Source organism: Montipora foliosa, chromosome 7, assembly GCF_036669935.1.
Source record: "Montipora foliosa isolate CH-2021 chromosome 7, ASM3666993v2, whole genome shotgun sequence".
Lineage (NCBI taxonomy): Eukaryota > Metazoa > Cnidaria > Anthozoa > Scleractinia > Acroporidae > Montipora > Montipora foliosa.
In genome coordinates this window covers 16,190,935-16,205,934 of record NC_090875.1, presented here as the reverse complement: position 1 = coordinate 16,205,934, position 15,000 = coordinate 16,190,935, and the positions used below count along the sequence as shown (strand labels likewise).

General features: G+C 38.1%; 1 protein-coding gene across 1 annotated transcript in view; it reads right to left on the bottom strand.

The window, feature by feature from the left end:
- LOC138010833 (DNA repair protein complementing XP-C cells homolog) overlaps window positions 1-15,000 on the bottom strand; it is a 47,087-nt gene that overhangs the window by 11,199 nt on the left and 20,888 nt on the right. Inside the window, exons 9-22 of the mRNA XM_068857826.1 lie at window positions 13,804-13,863; window positions 12,307-12,351; window positions 9,570-10,413; window positions 8,571-8,621; window positions 7,704-7,796; window positions 6,411-6,532; window positions 5,695-5,728; window positions 5,537-5,594; window positions 4,495-4,529; window positions 4,251-4,327; window positions 3,315-3,359; window positions 2,223-2,267; window positions 1,439-1,528; window positions 231-312 (exon numbers count right to left, since the gene is read on the bottom strand). Coding sequence (XP_068713927.1) covers window positions 231-312; window positions 1,439-1,528; window positions 2,223-2,267; window positions 3,315-3,359; window positions 4,251-4,327; window positions 4,495-4,529; window positions 5,537-5,594; window positions 5,695-5,728; window positions 6,411-6,532; window positions 7,704-7,796; window positions 8,571-8,621; window positions 9,570-10,413; window positions 12,307-12,351; window positions 13,804-13,863 — 1,681 coding nt within the window. The remainder of the gene's footprint in view (window positions 1-230; window positions 313-1,438; window positions 1,529-2,222; window positions 2,268-3,314; window positions 3,360-4,250; window positions 4,328-4,494; window positions 4,530-5,536; window positions 5,595-5,694; window positions 5,729-6,410; window positions 6,533-7,703; window positions 7,797-8,570; window positions 8,622-9,569; window positions 10,414-12,306; window positions 12,352-13,803; window positions 13,864-15,000) is intronic.

Below are 15,000 nucleotides of genomic sequence, written 5' to 3'. Positions count from 1 at the left end.
GGCAGTCACACAACGTATTGACACAATAGCCATTTTGTTTCTGCTACAACAATGCTGCCATTTCATTCACTCCACCTAGGATTAGGGCCGAGTGTAGCAAACTCTTCCCTACAGGGGTAGACTTAAGGCTTGCCTTGCGCTGCAGCTTGTTTTCCTAATGCAGAACCATTGAAGACTGGCATGAACGAAAAAGGATCAATGAAAAATATATACATGTATGGGAAACTTACTTTGAATATGCTTGGTTCCAGGGGGGAGCATACAAGGCAGAAACAACTCAACATTTCCATACTCATTCCTTGGAACTTTACCCTGGAATATAAAATAGAATAATAATAAGGGAACCGGTCAAAACTACTATACTCGAACAGGACCCACCTTTGGGGTAGGGGGGTTCTCAAAGACACCACCTATCTTCGAACTTATCACATGAACATTACCGACAACATTAAAAATTTTTATTGGCTTTTAAATTTGAGTTGACACAGGAATATTCAGCTAGCAAGAGTCGGCATTACTCGACAAACAAGAAAAGTGAGGTTTGAATCTCACTGTAATCTTTTACTGCTGGATAGAGGGGTGGCTATGCAATATAGACACCATCTTTTGATGTTAAGCAAGGGGGGTGCAGACGACACCACCAACTATTTTGTGGTTTGGTGGGTCCTGTTCGAGTGTAGTAGTTTTGACCACTTCCCTAACAAGTTGTCTGTTAAGTGAAAATTACACCGACAGCCAATAACCACTTGGCCCGCTTCAATCCACCCAGTTTCCTTAAGAATACTCCAGGGATACTTGGTAAGGGTCTTTAGAAATTAAGGGACGGACTATCAGAAATAACGGGAGGGGGTGACAATTCTCCCCCTCCCCCGGCACCCCAAAAAAATCCTGCAAAGGAAACTTGCCAAAAAAACATCCTGCAAGTGGTTATGCCTAAAACGTGTAAGGCTTACACCCCCAAGAAAAAAAAAGTTGCAGACAATTTGGCTTTTAAAAAAATCCCTACACGGATAATATTTTACCCCCAACATCTGATTATTTCGAATGATCCTTCCCTCAGAAAATCTTGGATGGTTACGTAATGTAAAATAGGCCGGTTACATAGCAGCTGACACGTTGAAAAGCACCGACCTCCGCTTGTGACTCGGTTCACTTCATAAAAAATCCAAATTTCTCAAGAAAACCCAACGAATTCCAGAAACAAACGTACCGGTACCGCTTATTCCAAAATGACGGCTCTGTTTCAATTTTCTGTTTTTTTTTTTTTTTTTTGCAATCAAATTGTCCCTTATAGCCTTGTTCTCTGAAGCTCAAATTTCTAAAAAAATTGTCTTGAACTAGAAAACAAGAGCTGCTAAACTGAGAAAATTGAAATGAAGGAATAAAGATGGCATATTGATTCTTTCAAGAACGAAAGAATCAAACAAGTACGACTTACATCTTTAGCTGGTGGTGGTTTGTATCTCTCCGTCTGCCATCTACCAAACAAGTCAATTGTGACTGAATCTCGCTCGTGGATTGGTTGATTCTGAGATCAGAACAATTAACTGGATCACAACAGATAGCTTTGTCTCGAGAACATAAAAACTCCTCATTGTCCAAACCCGCATTGAAAAGGCAAGAGCAAAGGAGAAAATGATGTAATTCATTTCTCTAACGTTCTGGCCCCACTTGTTCAAAGGCTGGATAATTAAGTCACTATCCGGAGAATTGCAATTGGGGTGCAGGGATGGCAAAGTGGTGATAGCACTCGCCTCCCACCACTGTGGCTCGGGTTCGATTCCCAGACTCGGAACCGAGAGGTTTTCTCCGGGTACTCCGGTTTCCCCTCTCCTCAAAAACCAACATTTGACTTGATTTACGTTGATTGCTGATTTCAGTTGACAGTGTCCCCAGTCAGTGCTCTAGCGCTAGAACAACTAGACACTTATTAATAAATAAGGTTCCTTTCCTATCCTTTCCCTTTATAAAATATACTCCATGTTTAACGTTGGCCAAGGTTTTCGTAGACGCCTTTACTTAGATGTGCTCAGAGAGTGCATTTTCACGGTCACGGACCGGATAGTGACCGGACCGGATAGTGACCAATTCTTCAAATAAATTTATTCGGCAATCGAACAACTGGTTGGGGACTGGAGGTAAAGCGACTGTTGAAAACCACAATCAAAGTAAGATGTCTTTTAAATAATCAGTCCTACAAGTAAAACTCGTTTGTAACTCACTCTTTTTGGTCGACCTTTTACAACCTTGTAGGGCTTTTCACCTTGCTGAAACAGGAACAAATTTATAAATTTTCCCCATTCCATCGATTTTTGCATTAATTCTCACTAATTTGTAGCGTTTCTGGATTTAAGTATGACTGAATGATATAGTTATAATGGAACCGTGGTACGCTGGCTGGTTACTTAGTATACACGATGAGATCTCAGGGTGGTTGTTAAATCGTCCATTGCGACCGCAGAAGGGTTTATTCTTTGGCAAGGTCGATCACTTCTATGTACTTTTAAATAATAAATTTTATCTAAAGTGACCCTTGCCTTCTGAAGATTTTCAAGGCCAATGAAAACAAAATTAGAAAGAACGATTACAACTAATGGTTTGAGCGTGACACAACTAGGGTCCTACAGATTTAAATCTCGCCGGCTAACCACTCTATATTGTCTTCCTTTCCGCTCGTGCTAACCACTGCATTACCCGTAAAGCCCGCAGGTTTCCCATATCTTGGGTAGATACCCGTCAAAGACAACTAGTTGTTAGCAGTCTGCTAAAAATGGTTTACCATCCAACATAAGATAAACACAACTTGGTATTACAAGTGTCTTCGTTGCAGTTGCTTAAACATCATTTCGTTACATTTTTGGAAAGAAGGGGAGGGGAGGGGGATTTCTTTTAAGCCCTGGAATTTGTTTGCACCCAAAAGCCATTTATAGAGCTAGGATCCACTTACTACTAAATTCGGTTAAGATTGTAAACTGCACGGCTGCCACTTGCGACATAAAAGCAGTCCGGGAAAGTCCCCCATAAAGTGTTGTTCATTGGCCCTGAAAAGCCCTTGGGGGAGTGGTTAACTACATAAGCATTTACTCATTCAAAATCTGTAAGTGTGACTCTTAAGGGAGACAGGGCTAGGATATTTTGAGGAGAAATGAAAAAGGACAAAAGTGGTCCAATTTTCTAAGCTTAGAGACCAATATCTCCAGCATGACTCTCAGGGCACAAATGAAATAAAGGGACACAAAATAGGCCTGAAACGTTTCAAAACGTTTCAGAAAAGCAAGTCTCACTGATTCAATGCACATTGACTTCATACTGACCTTGACAACGAGAGCTTCATTCAACCACTTTTCTCGTGTATGCAGCTGAAACATAAAACAATGGGAAACAAATTTAATGATAGGTAAAGAGGGAAGACTGTCAAAAATTGTTTTTACATGTTATCCAACCTGACTTAATTGTTTTCCCGTTTCTGCTGGGACGAGGACAACAGACGACTACTTGAAATGTAACATTTTCTTGGGTTTGTTTTGTTATATCGTCACTGCTATCAACACCATCACACATTTTTAATCATTGTCATTATGTCCGTATCGTACATGTATGTGGCTAAATAACATTCAGGCAATGTTAGAGTCGAACAAACGTGTCCAGCAGCCTTTACATTTGCACACATGACCTGGAGGGGTGGCTTTCAGGGGTTTCAAAGGGGCTTTGTAGCTTCTCGCTTTCATGTGCCATTCATTCAGCTGATCTTTCCGGATCATTTATTGCTGCATTTTCAAGCGAATCTTTGCAGATTCATGCACCCTCCACTCCCTCCCTCTTGGTACGGCAGTCCTTTGGTAAGTACTTGGGGGGGGGAGGGGGTTTCCCACTTCCAGGGTTGCCTTGAGAACTTCCTTTCTGCACATCGAAGTTGGCACCACGCTAACCTTTGAAAGCACCAGTTCCCAAGCTCATCTGTCGGTAATGAGTTTAACATTTATTCAAGGATTTTCGCATTTTCTCACCACCAAGTTACGTCACCCACAAAGGAAGAAACGACAGCTTCGCAACAAAATAATAAATGGAGAGATTTATTTAACGATGATGACCCTCGATACTCGAAAAAATTCCGAATGCTCCTTTGTAGGAGGCGCAGGAACCACCCTTCCGATTATTACATTAATTTTAGAGTCTTGACATTTTTTTCAGTACAAAACAGATTACTTAAGAACGGTTTACAAGTAAGTAAAAGCACAACTTGAACTTACCAGGTGGACACAATCCCTTGAATAGATGGCCTCGCCGCGACAGTAACCAAGTATGGCAGCCGTTTCTGGGTATATACCTGCAATGTGGAGAAAGACAAAGTTCTCTTGTAATACGAATCAAATTTACCAAATACCACCCACCCGAGCAATTCATGGGAAAGCCCAGCCCTTCTAGCATGGGCACAAGTACAATTATTGTAAATAGGGAAATAACTGAATGCACATAATCAACTGCTTTGCACACCTTCAAACTTCAGTAGATGCCTCTTTAGCACATATCTAAAAAAGAAACAAGACAAGTGTTAGTCAACTCCCTTTCGCCAATGAGCTAGTGAATGTCACAAATAGGGTCTTTCTGCAGGTACCGGGAAGCATTGAGTTTTTGGTCACTTGGGATTAGTCTTTATTTGGAGTTGTTTTGTTTTTTTGACTTTTGTTTTTTTTGTTTTATGTAATTTCTGCTCCGGTATTTGCAGAAGCTGCCCACAAATAAGTGAAAAACCAACGACTTGGATTGCCTCATGAACCTACATTAAAGTAATTCATTTCGAGAATAACAAGTTGGGTTGAGGTAGCCAAAGCGACATTTTACTTGTCATATTGAATTCACGATTCCAAAGGCACAGTTTGCAAGCTTAAACCTGCGGAGATTACGTCGACAGCAACACAACGGAAGTGATCGAGAACGTCATCTAAAAATCGTAAATTAGCGTTGTAAAGACAACATCCACTCTTACTGAAGAATCACCGGTAAGTCAACCAGAGAAAGGAATGTGAACAATAAACCTTTCGTTTAAGTATTAATATAAAAAAAGTAATGTTAGAATCGCTTAGCTTCATTTTCAAATTGATGGGCGCAGCCATCTTGAATAATTGTGTCACGTTTGATCTTTACTGCCTTTGTCAACCGTAACATGTCACAATTATTCAAGATGGCGGCTCCCGGGAAATTTCCCTCTTTTAACATTTTTTTCGACTTTATGAGTGGGGCAGCTAACCCCGTGCCCCAAAAAAGACCACTGTAAAGCTACGCAATCCGTAATTCTGAAATGCTGGCCTTTTAACAAGTTTTCCAAACAAGAATTTTAAAAAAGTGTGAGCTACTGCACCTTTACACTCTTTCCTTTGAAATATAGAATAATTGAAGACTATTAAAATTGTCTGAAACGTTTTAAAGAATTAGGAAAGTGTATGCCCGTAAAACAAAAAAAAGAAAAAAAAAAAAAAGAAAAAAAAAAAAACGCAATCATAGACAACTTAAAACAAAAGCATATTTGGTTACTTACAATGGATGATTTTTAAATTCTGTTATGCTTTTAGGCAGGGGTTTTTCAAGAAGCTTGTCTGTGTTGACAATGAAAATAACATACTTTAGTTCAAATAAATTCACATCGTGTTTTTAGGTCGAAGAACTTTAACTGTGTGTAAAAGACAGAGTGCCTACCTTCAAGATGAGAATCTTCCATTTCATCCATTTTCTGTGATCGAGAACAGGGAAAAAATTAATTCATAGGTTGCGATTTAATGTAACAATTAGTTACGGTGATATTATATTAGCCGTACTTTATTTTACAGATGGCTGAACAACTGCAGCTATAATCCTGGACATTTTTTTTTCCTTTTGCTTGTCTATAGCTGAGACAAAAAAACATGGCTAGGCAAGAGTGAATTAGATTAGAGTGTTGATCTATCACTTTGCGGTCTTGCCCCAGCACAGTCACAGATGGATTTACTCTTAGCTACACTTTGTGGGTGAAACAAACAAATGGACGCCGATCAGAACAAATCAGAAAAAGCCATGTCACGCGTGACTGCTTCTGTCATGATTTTTTCAGGGACATGACAACTGATTTTCACGGGAACGGGTATTCTAAAACTCGACTCAATTGTGACTATACTGGGGAACCCATCCATGGCTCCTTCTTGGGCAAGGTTATTGTGGGGGTGGGGGCAGGTACTGTGTCGTTGTCTTTCGAGGTCGTGGTCCCAAAGCGTGAGCCATGAGAAAGACTTCAATCCTCTTTGGTCCAGGATTAAAGTATAAGGGAATCATTAATTTGAACAAAGGACCACTAGATCAAAAAAATAATAATAATACGTTTTAGCACTCGGCCATGCAGCTGCACATGTGCATCACACTGTCAGACAGTGTGGACCAACCTTATTTTTAGACTTGTAAGGCAGAAGAGTATCTTCCCACCAGTCAGAATCAATGCGTAGCTTTCTTGTTTTGGACATCCATGAAGATGCATACCTGTTAGTCACATCTTTGATGCAATTTTCTAAGAATGAAAGATAGAGTGACATCTTATTGTTGAAGACAACACTTGCTCTATGTTTCATTCACTGTTTGAAGTTTGTGCTTATTGCGTTCGACATTAGGAGAATGTAATTTCCAGTCTTGGGTATCCTGTGCATAGGGTGAGCTTTGGCAAATTCTCGGTTTTCTGCTTTTTCAGCGCAAACTCTGAATTACGTCATACGTGTATGCCCATCTCGGTTTTGAAACGTCATAAGCGCAAATGACGATCGCGCACTTCGTGATTGATTTGCACACAACACGCTGATTTTTGGAAAGGAGCAGCTTTTTACTTCCAAAGCGCCTGTCGAAAGCACTGCAGTAATCCGAGATTACTACTAGTTTCCATGTTATAGCCCAATAAATTATCTGACATTGAAATCTTTAAAGAGATTGAAAAGGTATTTCCATCAATGCGGGTGACGGGACAATTGATAGAACGATTTGAGGATTATTTTAGTCAATGAAAAACCTAGGTTACAACGTCATGTACTGTAAAGTGATTATAAAAAACAACAAATACTTTGATGGAAATGCATCCCCTTTTCCTGAAAAGTTACCTGTGCAAACTACACCCACCAAGTTGATTTTTTTTTTTTTTTTCATTTTACACGTGCTCAAAATGCCTTTTTTCAAAGCCGTCATAAATGATATGCCTTAAACACAACTGCACTGCGATGCTATAGAATAAGAATAATACAAAAGAATGTTGTTTTCATGAACAATCACAGCCACAAAAGCCCGTAGGGAACATATTAAGTTGTGAACGTGTCATTACCTTCATCCAGATGTTTTGCCAACTATAATAATCTGAATCCATCATGCATTAGAAGTTAGCGGGTAGGTATTTACCTGTAGCAGTTTGTTCACGAAGTAATACTCTTTATACTACAGTAACTGTAAATCATTGTTTCAGTTCTGTATTCCTAATAAAAAATTTATTTTATATTGGGTCACCCATTCGATTAGTTCCCTGAACTCTTTAGGTGTCCCAAACTTTTGCGCAATTGTTGTATTATTAAATATACCCTTTGATTATGTTGTTGTTAGGTCTTGAAATTGTCTTAATATTAATTCTCTGTAAACAATGTTTGTATGAGTTAAAATGAAAACACAGCAACAGATTGGAAAATACAAATAACCACCAAACTCACTGTTATCAAACGAAATCACATAGGACAGAGGTTGGGTGGCCTGTTCCTCACACAGTTCAGGGTGGTTAATACTTGAAGACTCCAGATGAACACCTAAGTGAGAAAGATCAAAATGCTATTCACTGGAAACCTTTGAGCAATTAACTCCACAAAATCTACAAGAGGGTTTTCGATGTACTTCTTGTTGTTCTTCATACGGCAAATACCGGTACATTATTATGCCTTCATTGTACAGTTAATGATGAGGACTCTTGACGATGGAGCTGGGTATGGCAGGTGGCGAAATCACCTCCTTAATAAAGGAACTTTATTTAAGTGTCTAGTAGATTTAGCAAAAGAGCACTAATTGGGGACACTGTAAAGTGAAATTAACAATTAACACAACAAGTCAAATGTTGGTTTTTGAGGAAAGGGGAAACCGGAGAACCCGGAAAAAACCTCTCGGTGCAGAGTAGAGAACCAACAAACTCAACCCACATATGACGCCAAGTCGAGGAATGGAACCTGGGCCACATTAGTGGAAGGCGAGTGCTCTCACCACTGTGCCATCCCTGCACTCCAAAAAACAATACCGTTGCAAATTCATTTGGGCTATGTCCAAGGCCAGTTGGGAGTACAGGTACAAATGTGCATGTATAAAACAATGCATGCATGTAAAATGTATGTGAGAAAAAGTGGTAAAAATAAAAGTAGACAAGTGCTGTGTTAAAAAAGAAAAGAATCAGAAAGATCACTTTTCATGAAATTTAACAATACACACCGTAATTTGCAATTAGTACGAGTTTTAAGGGAAAATAACGTTAGGGGCATTACAATGCCATTCCATGCAAGAGAGATAACCATACGGTAAAATTAAGACAAACTTACAAATCCACTTTTTTTCAACTGGTATATACACTTCAGCCCACCAGTTGGAATCTATTTGAAATAAAACAAAGCAGAACATTTCTTCACTTGGGCACAACAATAATTATGGCAACCCATGAGGTTAGAATTAGACGTCATCCTCATCACTGCAGTCTGTAACTCAGTACATGAAGAAATTGCTCTTGCAACTTGTCCACACCGTTTGACCACAAGTTCGAAGGGTAATATTTTTATTGGCTACTCTGTAACAAAATGCTAGGACACTATATATGTAGATAATTGCGGTTAAATTGTCTCAGATCTTTGTAACTTTCAGCATTTTAAGAGACACTCAGGAGAAAGCAAATCCTCATCTTTTTGTAAGGAGCACAACACGCAGAGGCATTGTTTTTGTTTTTACTCCTCAAACCTATTGTTGGGATATTGTAACTGTTCCTCTCATAATCACGCCACTTATTGTCCCCACTATGGGATCTGTACAGTAAGTAGCTCGCACTCTGGTCCTTATCAACGATGAACAATCTTTGGACTAAACCCTTGTCCTCTCTTTGGAATGAAGATAAAACGGTTCTATTTACATTTAAGAAGCTCTGTTTGATTTTGTTTTTTGGCCAGTGTTTGGTCTAATTTCTGATCAACAACCTGGTTCTGTTGTTACATACTGTAGTTCTTGTAAATGGACTGGTTATGAAACCCAAAAAAAAAAACTTCAAAGGCGAGAACAGTACTGTTGCACTTTATGCCAACTTGACCATGACCATGCACAATCTCTTGTCCTCAGTTCGCAACTGAGTTATGAAAAAAATTAATCAAAGTTGGATTTTTGTTGTTTGTGGTTTGTGCATGGTCAGGGCTAAAACAAAAACAAAAAACAAAAAAAAACAAAAAGTTTCATAATCAACTCCATACAGTATATCAACTAATTTTTAATTGTGAATCTCCTTTCATTGATTTTCAAGCAACTAGGCCTCAACCACATTAGGTCTTATTCAAGTTTACCTTTCAGACCGTGCAAATCTCCAACACACTGTACACTATCACTTGACTCATCAGAACTGACAATCTTTATGGGCTTCCTCTTTCCTGGCGCTGACTTAGCAGGTGGTAGCTTCCGAACCAAAGGTTTGCTAGTAACCTCAAAATCACTGTCATCATCCAACAGATCAATAAATGAAGGAGTGACACTCCCAGTAGGTGTTTTGCTGTCACTTTCTGTCGACATTTGACTCCCACCCAAAGCTGTTTTGCCTCTATTATTCAAGTTTTCCCTCCCACTGCTAGTTTCTTCACATTCTTCACTCTCACTGGAACTTGATAACCCACTCCAACGCTCAGCCTCATCAGTTTCATTTTCCTCATCACATAAGGAGTAATCAATTTTCTTTCTTTTCCGCAATGGTCGTTTACTTTTCTTGCCATTTTTCTTGCCAATTCCATCATCATTTGAAGCATTTGCACTCTCGCTGCTACAACCCATCTTTCCTTTGGGTATCTTGCTCGAACGTTTCACTTTACCCAATTCTTTGTTTTTCTTTTCCACGGATTCATCCCCTTTCTTAGATTCCTTTTGTTTACTACAACTGTTCTTTTCGGTAGAAGAGTTTACTGATTTCCCGACAGGTGTTTTAACTGTTTTTGTTCCATTTTTGCTTTTACCGTCCATCTTTAAAGTTGAATTATTTTCTGTTTTCTTTTTCATTTCTGTTTTACCTTCTTCTTTGACATTCTTATGTCCACCTATCTTTCTTTTCTTAGGGTGAGCTGGGGTGCTTGAAACTTCCTCAGAAGTGCTTTCATCTGGTTTGCAAACCTTTATAGGTGTCTTCTTCTTTCTACATGTGTTCTGCGCGAGAAAATGATAATAATAAAAAAAGTTGTCGCCAACTACTTTGAATTTGAAGAACTTCCAGTTAAGTCAGATGAGCCAAAACTTTATGGAAAGTCGATTTTTGTTCACCAGAAAAATGAAGCACCCAGATCAGAAACTCTTAGAGCAGAGAAAAAATCACTAGTTATCAATATTAATGGTTGCAGGAGCCCATGTTTGGAGATCGGGATCTCGGGATCTCGGGACCTCGGGTCATATTGGTGAGAAGTTAAGGCCACAGATTATTACCCTGCACCCACAATCAAAATAATCGGGTTCGCACCCTGACAATGGAGAGTTCAAAGGGGCTGTGTCAGGCTCTTTTAGTCAAACTTCAAAACACTAAAAGACATCCTTGCATCAAAGATGAAAACCACAAAATAATAACCACTGAGGTACACTGACGCAATTATTTGTTATTTGCAGGCAACGATGGAGAGGATAGAAATGGATTAAAAATTGAAAAAAACAAGCCAGTTTTTGCAAGCTTGCAGACAGTGTCTTCAGAAAGACACCAACATTTAAATTCGTTTAAATACGAATAGATCTTTGTGCCGTAAATGTATTTCGCATCTTGTCAGTGGGTTGTCAGGAATGTTGTACAGGCTCTTTTAGTCAAACTTCAAAACACTAAAAGACATCCTTGCATCAAAGATGAAAACCACAAAATAATAACCACTGAGGTGCACTGACGCAATTATTTGTTATTTGCAGGCAAGGATGGAGAGGATGGAAAATGGATTAAAAATTGAAAAAAACAAGCCAGTTTTTGCAAGCTTGCAGACAGCGTCTTCAGAAAGACACCAACATTTAAATTCGTTTAAATACGAATAGATCTTTGTGCCATAAATGTATTTCGCATCTTGTCAGTGGGTTGTCAGGAATGTTGTACATGTGGGCTAATTAAAAGTACTAACTTAAATTTTCACACATTTTTGACCTAAAAACAGCCAGTTCAGCATAACGGTGCCCCTAAAGCAAGGACAGCAGCAACATCGATAAAAAGCATTACTCCAAAGCATAACTTAGTGTTATATATCGTAAGTATTTCACGATCATTCCATCTTGTTCAGGTTGGCAAATTAACCCGTGATTGGTCGGGTATTATTTAAAGAAAACAATCCTGTGACTAGACTTAACTGATTTGAGTGTCACGTGAACTGCTAGTTTTGTACCTCTTGTGAACCATGTGAGCGTTAGCCATACTAAGGGAAATGGGCCTACTCGAGGACAGAGAAAAACTCTGACCAGGGTGGGAATTGAACCAACGACCTTCCGGTTAGATCACCGCTGCTCTACCGACTGAGCTACAAGGTCAGACGGGAGCAGGCCGTGGGAACTGAAGATGTTAAAGTCACGGCAATGAACATGTACAAGTACAAGGAAGGGTTACGTTTTTACAAACGTTGGCCGTGTAGCACTTTATATATGGGGTACAAAACTAGCACTTCACATTACATTCAAATCAGTTAAGTCTGTTGAAATATAAAGTGCTACACGGCCAACGTTTGTAAAAACGTAACCCTTGCTTGCACTTATCCTGTGACTAGTTAGGTTTTAAAGTAAAGAATAACAATGAATAGTTTCTTGTTGTGTGCTCACGTTGTCAAAACCTAAAATAATGTTGTTTCATGGAGTATTTTAATTTACGGCAAAGAAATGCACTGAAATGCACTGAAATGCATGTTGTACATGCGGCACAAGTATTTTTCACTTTTTAACCAATAACATTATTGCTTTGTGGCATTGTCGTTGCTATAACTGCCATTGCTTAAAGTTGTTGTTGTTGTTGTTGTTGTTGTTGTTGCATGGCACGGCGAAATGCACACAGTCAATTGAAAATAAACAAGAACAAGCAAAAACACTCACTTTCTGGCTTGGTTTCTGTTCAACATTGGCTTTAAGTGATATTGGCTGAGATAAAAAGAAACATGAAATTCATTAAATTAAATATGGTTGCACAACTAAATGTATTGAACAATTCATGATACTATTTTAACAGTTTGTTTAAGTAGTTTTGTTTCTCTTCATCTTGAACGTAATCATATTTATTTTAACTAAAATGATACACGTATAACAAAATAAATTTTATAATCATAGATGATGAAACACTAGATTTTCCGTATTTTTCTAAAAAAGCATCTCTTCACTGCACGTTGTGAAAATATTATTTTTATCTTTCACGTGTGAGAATATATTATTACCGTAGGCGTTGTCATAGTAACTAACACAATTAGTCAATAAATATAAAGTTTCCCCTTCATTATAAGAAACTCGTGTGCTGTACTTAATAATAATAAATAATAATAATAATAATAATAATAACAACAACAACAACAACAACAACAATAATAATATTAATAATAATAATAATAATAATAATAATAATGACAAAGGTTTATTCCCAATACATCCACACGGTGGCTCTCTGCTTGTGAAGACCTAGTAATATAATATGGTACGTACGTATTTTAAAACTATACTACATGTAAGTAATAAACAGAAACAATAGAAACAATGTATATACACTAAGATATCAAAACATAGTAACAATGAATAGTAAAAACTAGAGCAATTAAGCAATAATGTATGTACACGAAGATATCAATCATCCTTGAGTCTTGTGGCCTTAAGGAATGAAAAATAATCAGTCAAATGTCTAACACACTCCGGAAGGAATTAAAAGATCTAGAAGCCATTGACTTGAAGATGCCAGATTCCTTAGGGATATTTAGAAGAAGGGCAGCTGATGAGCGCAAATTGTTCGAGCGTGGAGCTCGAAATTCTAATTGTAAATAATCTGGACAATCTTCATATACACAGCACTTTGTGAGTTAATTTCAGTAGGTTTAATTCAATCCTTTCACGTACAGGTAACCAGTTTCGATTGCTGACATCACTCAAACCAGCATGACGTCTAAGAACGAATGCATCGCAGGCATCTTGAACCTGCTGCAAGCATTTGATTTGATATTCCGGTTGAGTGGGGAAAATATTACATTACAATGGTCCAGTTTTGATAGTATTAAGCTTTCACCCAAACGTTTTCTAACTTTAAATGCTGTACTTTTCAGTCTAAACGTGAGTCCAAGATTTGGTTTTTGAAAGGGCCACAAGTAAAAGTCATGGATTCTATTGGCTTCAATACATAATCAAGTACTCTTAAGTTCATAATTATAGGCACAGATAAAGTATATTGTGTAAGGTACATGTAACACTGACTCACTTGGCTTTGACAGCATTTTTTAAGCACCATTTGTCTAGAAACCCCACCAAGAAAAACACCGTTTAATGAATAAATTCCTGAGAACACCTAGACTGACTCATACTGTTTATACTGCTTTAGATTATCACCACAATTCTCACCTGCAGTGAGTAAACAAGACGAACCAGCAATCCTAGTGCTCTAAGTATGGCAACTAGTACCTGACATGCAAATAAATATTCAATTGAACATTCAATAAGAACAAGAATGATGATGATAATAATATTATTGAAAGTAATAATAAAAACTGCAATGTAATGATAATAGTCATAATAGTCATTATAGTTATTCAACAACATTTTACTTCTACAGTGTAGCTACTGTAGCTTACAAAACAATGCCAAATGCCCAACAATAGAGAAAAGAGAAGCCACATTTACTTAAGAATTATTGGATAAAGTTGAGCATCATTGCGATAATTATCAAGGCCAAAGCTTGTGTTAAGCCGAAGGCCGAAGGCCGAAGCCGAAGGCTGTGGGGAATAACACAAACTGAGGCCTTGATAATTATTGATATCATGTGAAAAACGAATCCAATAATTGTTTTATTATGCATATTCCTGAGCTGTACATCAAAGAATGTTTCTGCAGTTGGCAGAGTCTTATTTCTTCTTCTCTGCTGGTTAGTGTGTTAGGTGATGTCACTTCTGCATCCATAAAACTATTGTCTGTCTAGGTATGATGTCAATTCTACACATATAAAATCTATTGTCTGTAGGTATGACGTAAGAAAAACAGAGCAATTAAGAACGTATTAGCTGCGTGGTTATAGCCAATCAAAATCGAGCTGATGACACCAACGTATAATAATAATAATTATTAGCAACTTGTACAAATGACTGGTAATAAAGCCAAAATTGAGAATATCTCCAAAAATATTGGAGTAAATATATTCAAACGTGGCACTAGTAATGTACATCAGATAAGGCACAAAGTGTTGACATGGCAACACTCTGATTGCCAGTAACTCTCTGCAAGGAACCAAATACTTGTATCTCGGATTTTAAACAGATTAGTGCAAGCACAAGGTCACGGCGGGTCTAATTTGCAGGTCACGGGTTGCAGGTCATTGTTTTACCAATACAGAAAGTATCCTAAACATTCTAAAAAGCTAACCTTAGGCCTAATTAGGCCTAAACAAACGTTTTTAGGCCTAAGGTTAGCTTTTATGAATGTTTAGGATACTTTCTGTATTGGTAAAACAATGACCTGCAACCCGCGACCTGCGACCTGCAAATTAGACCTGCCGACATGATCAACTTAAAATGCATGTGCTGCCCATAACACTTTACATCTCTG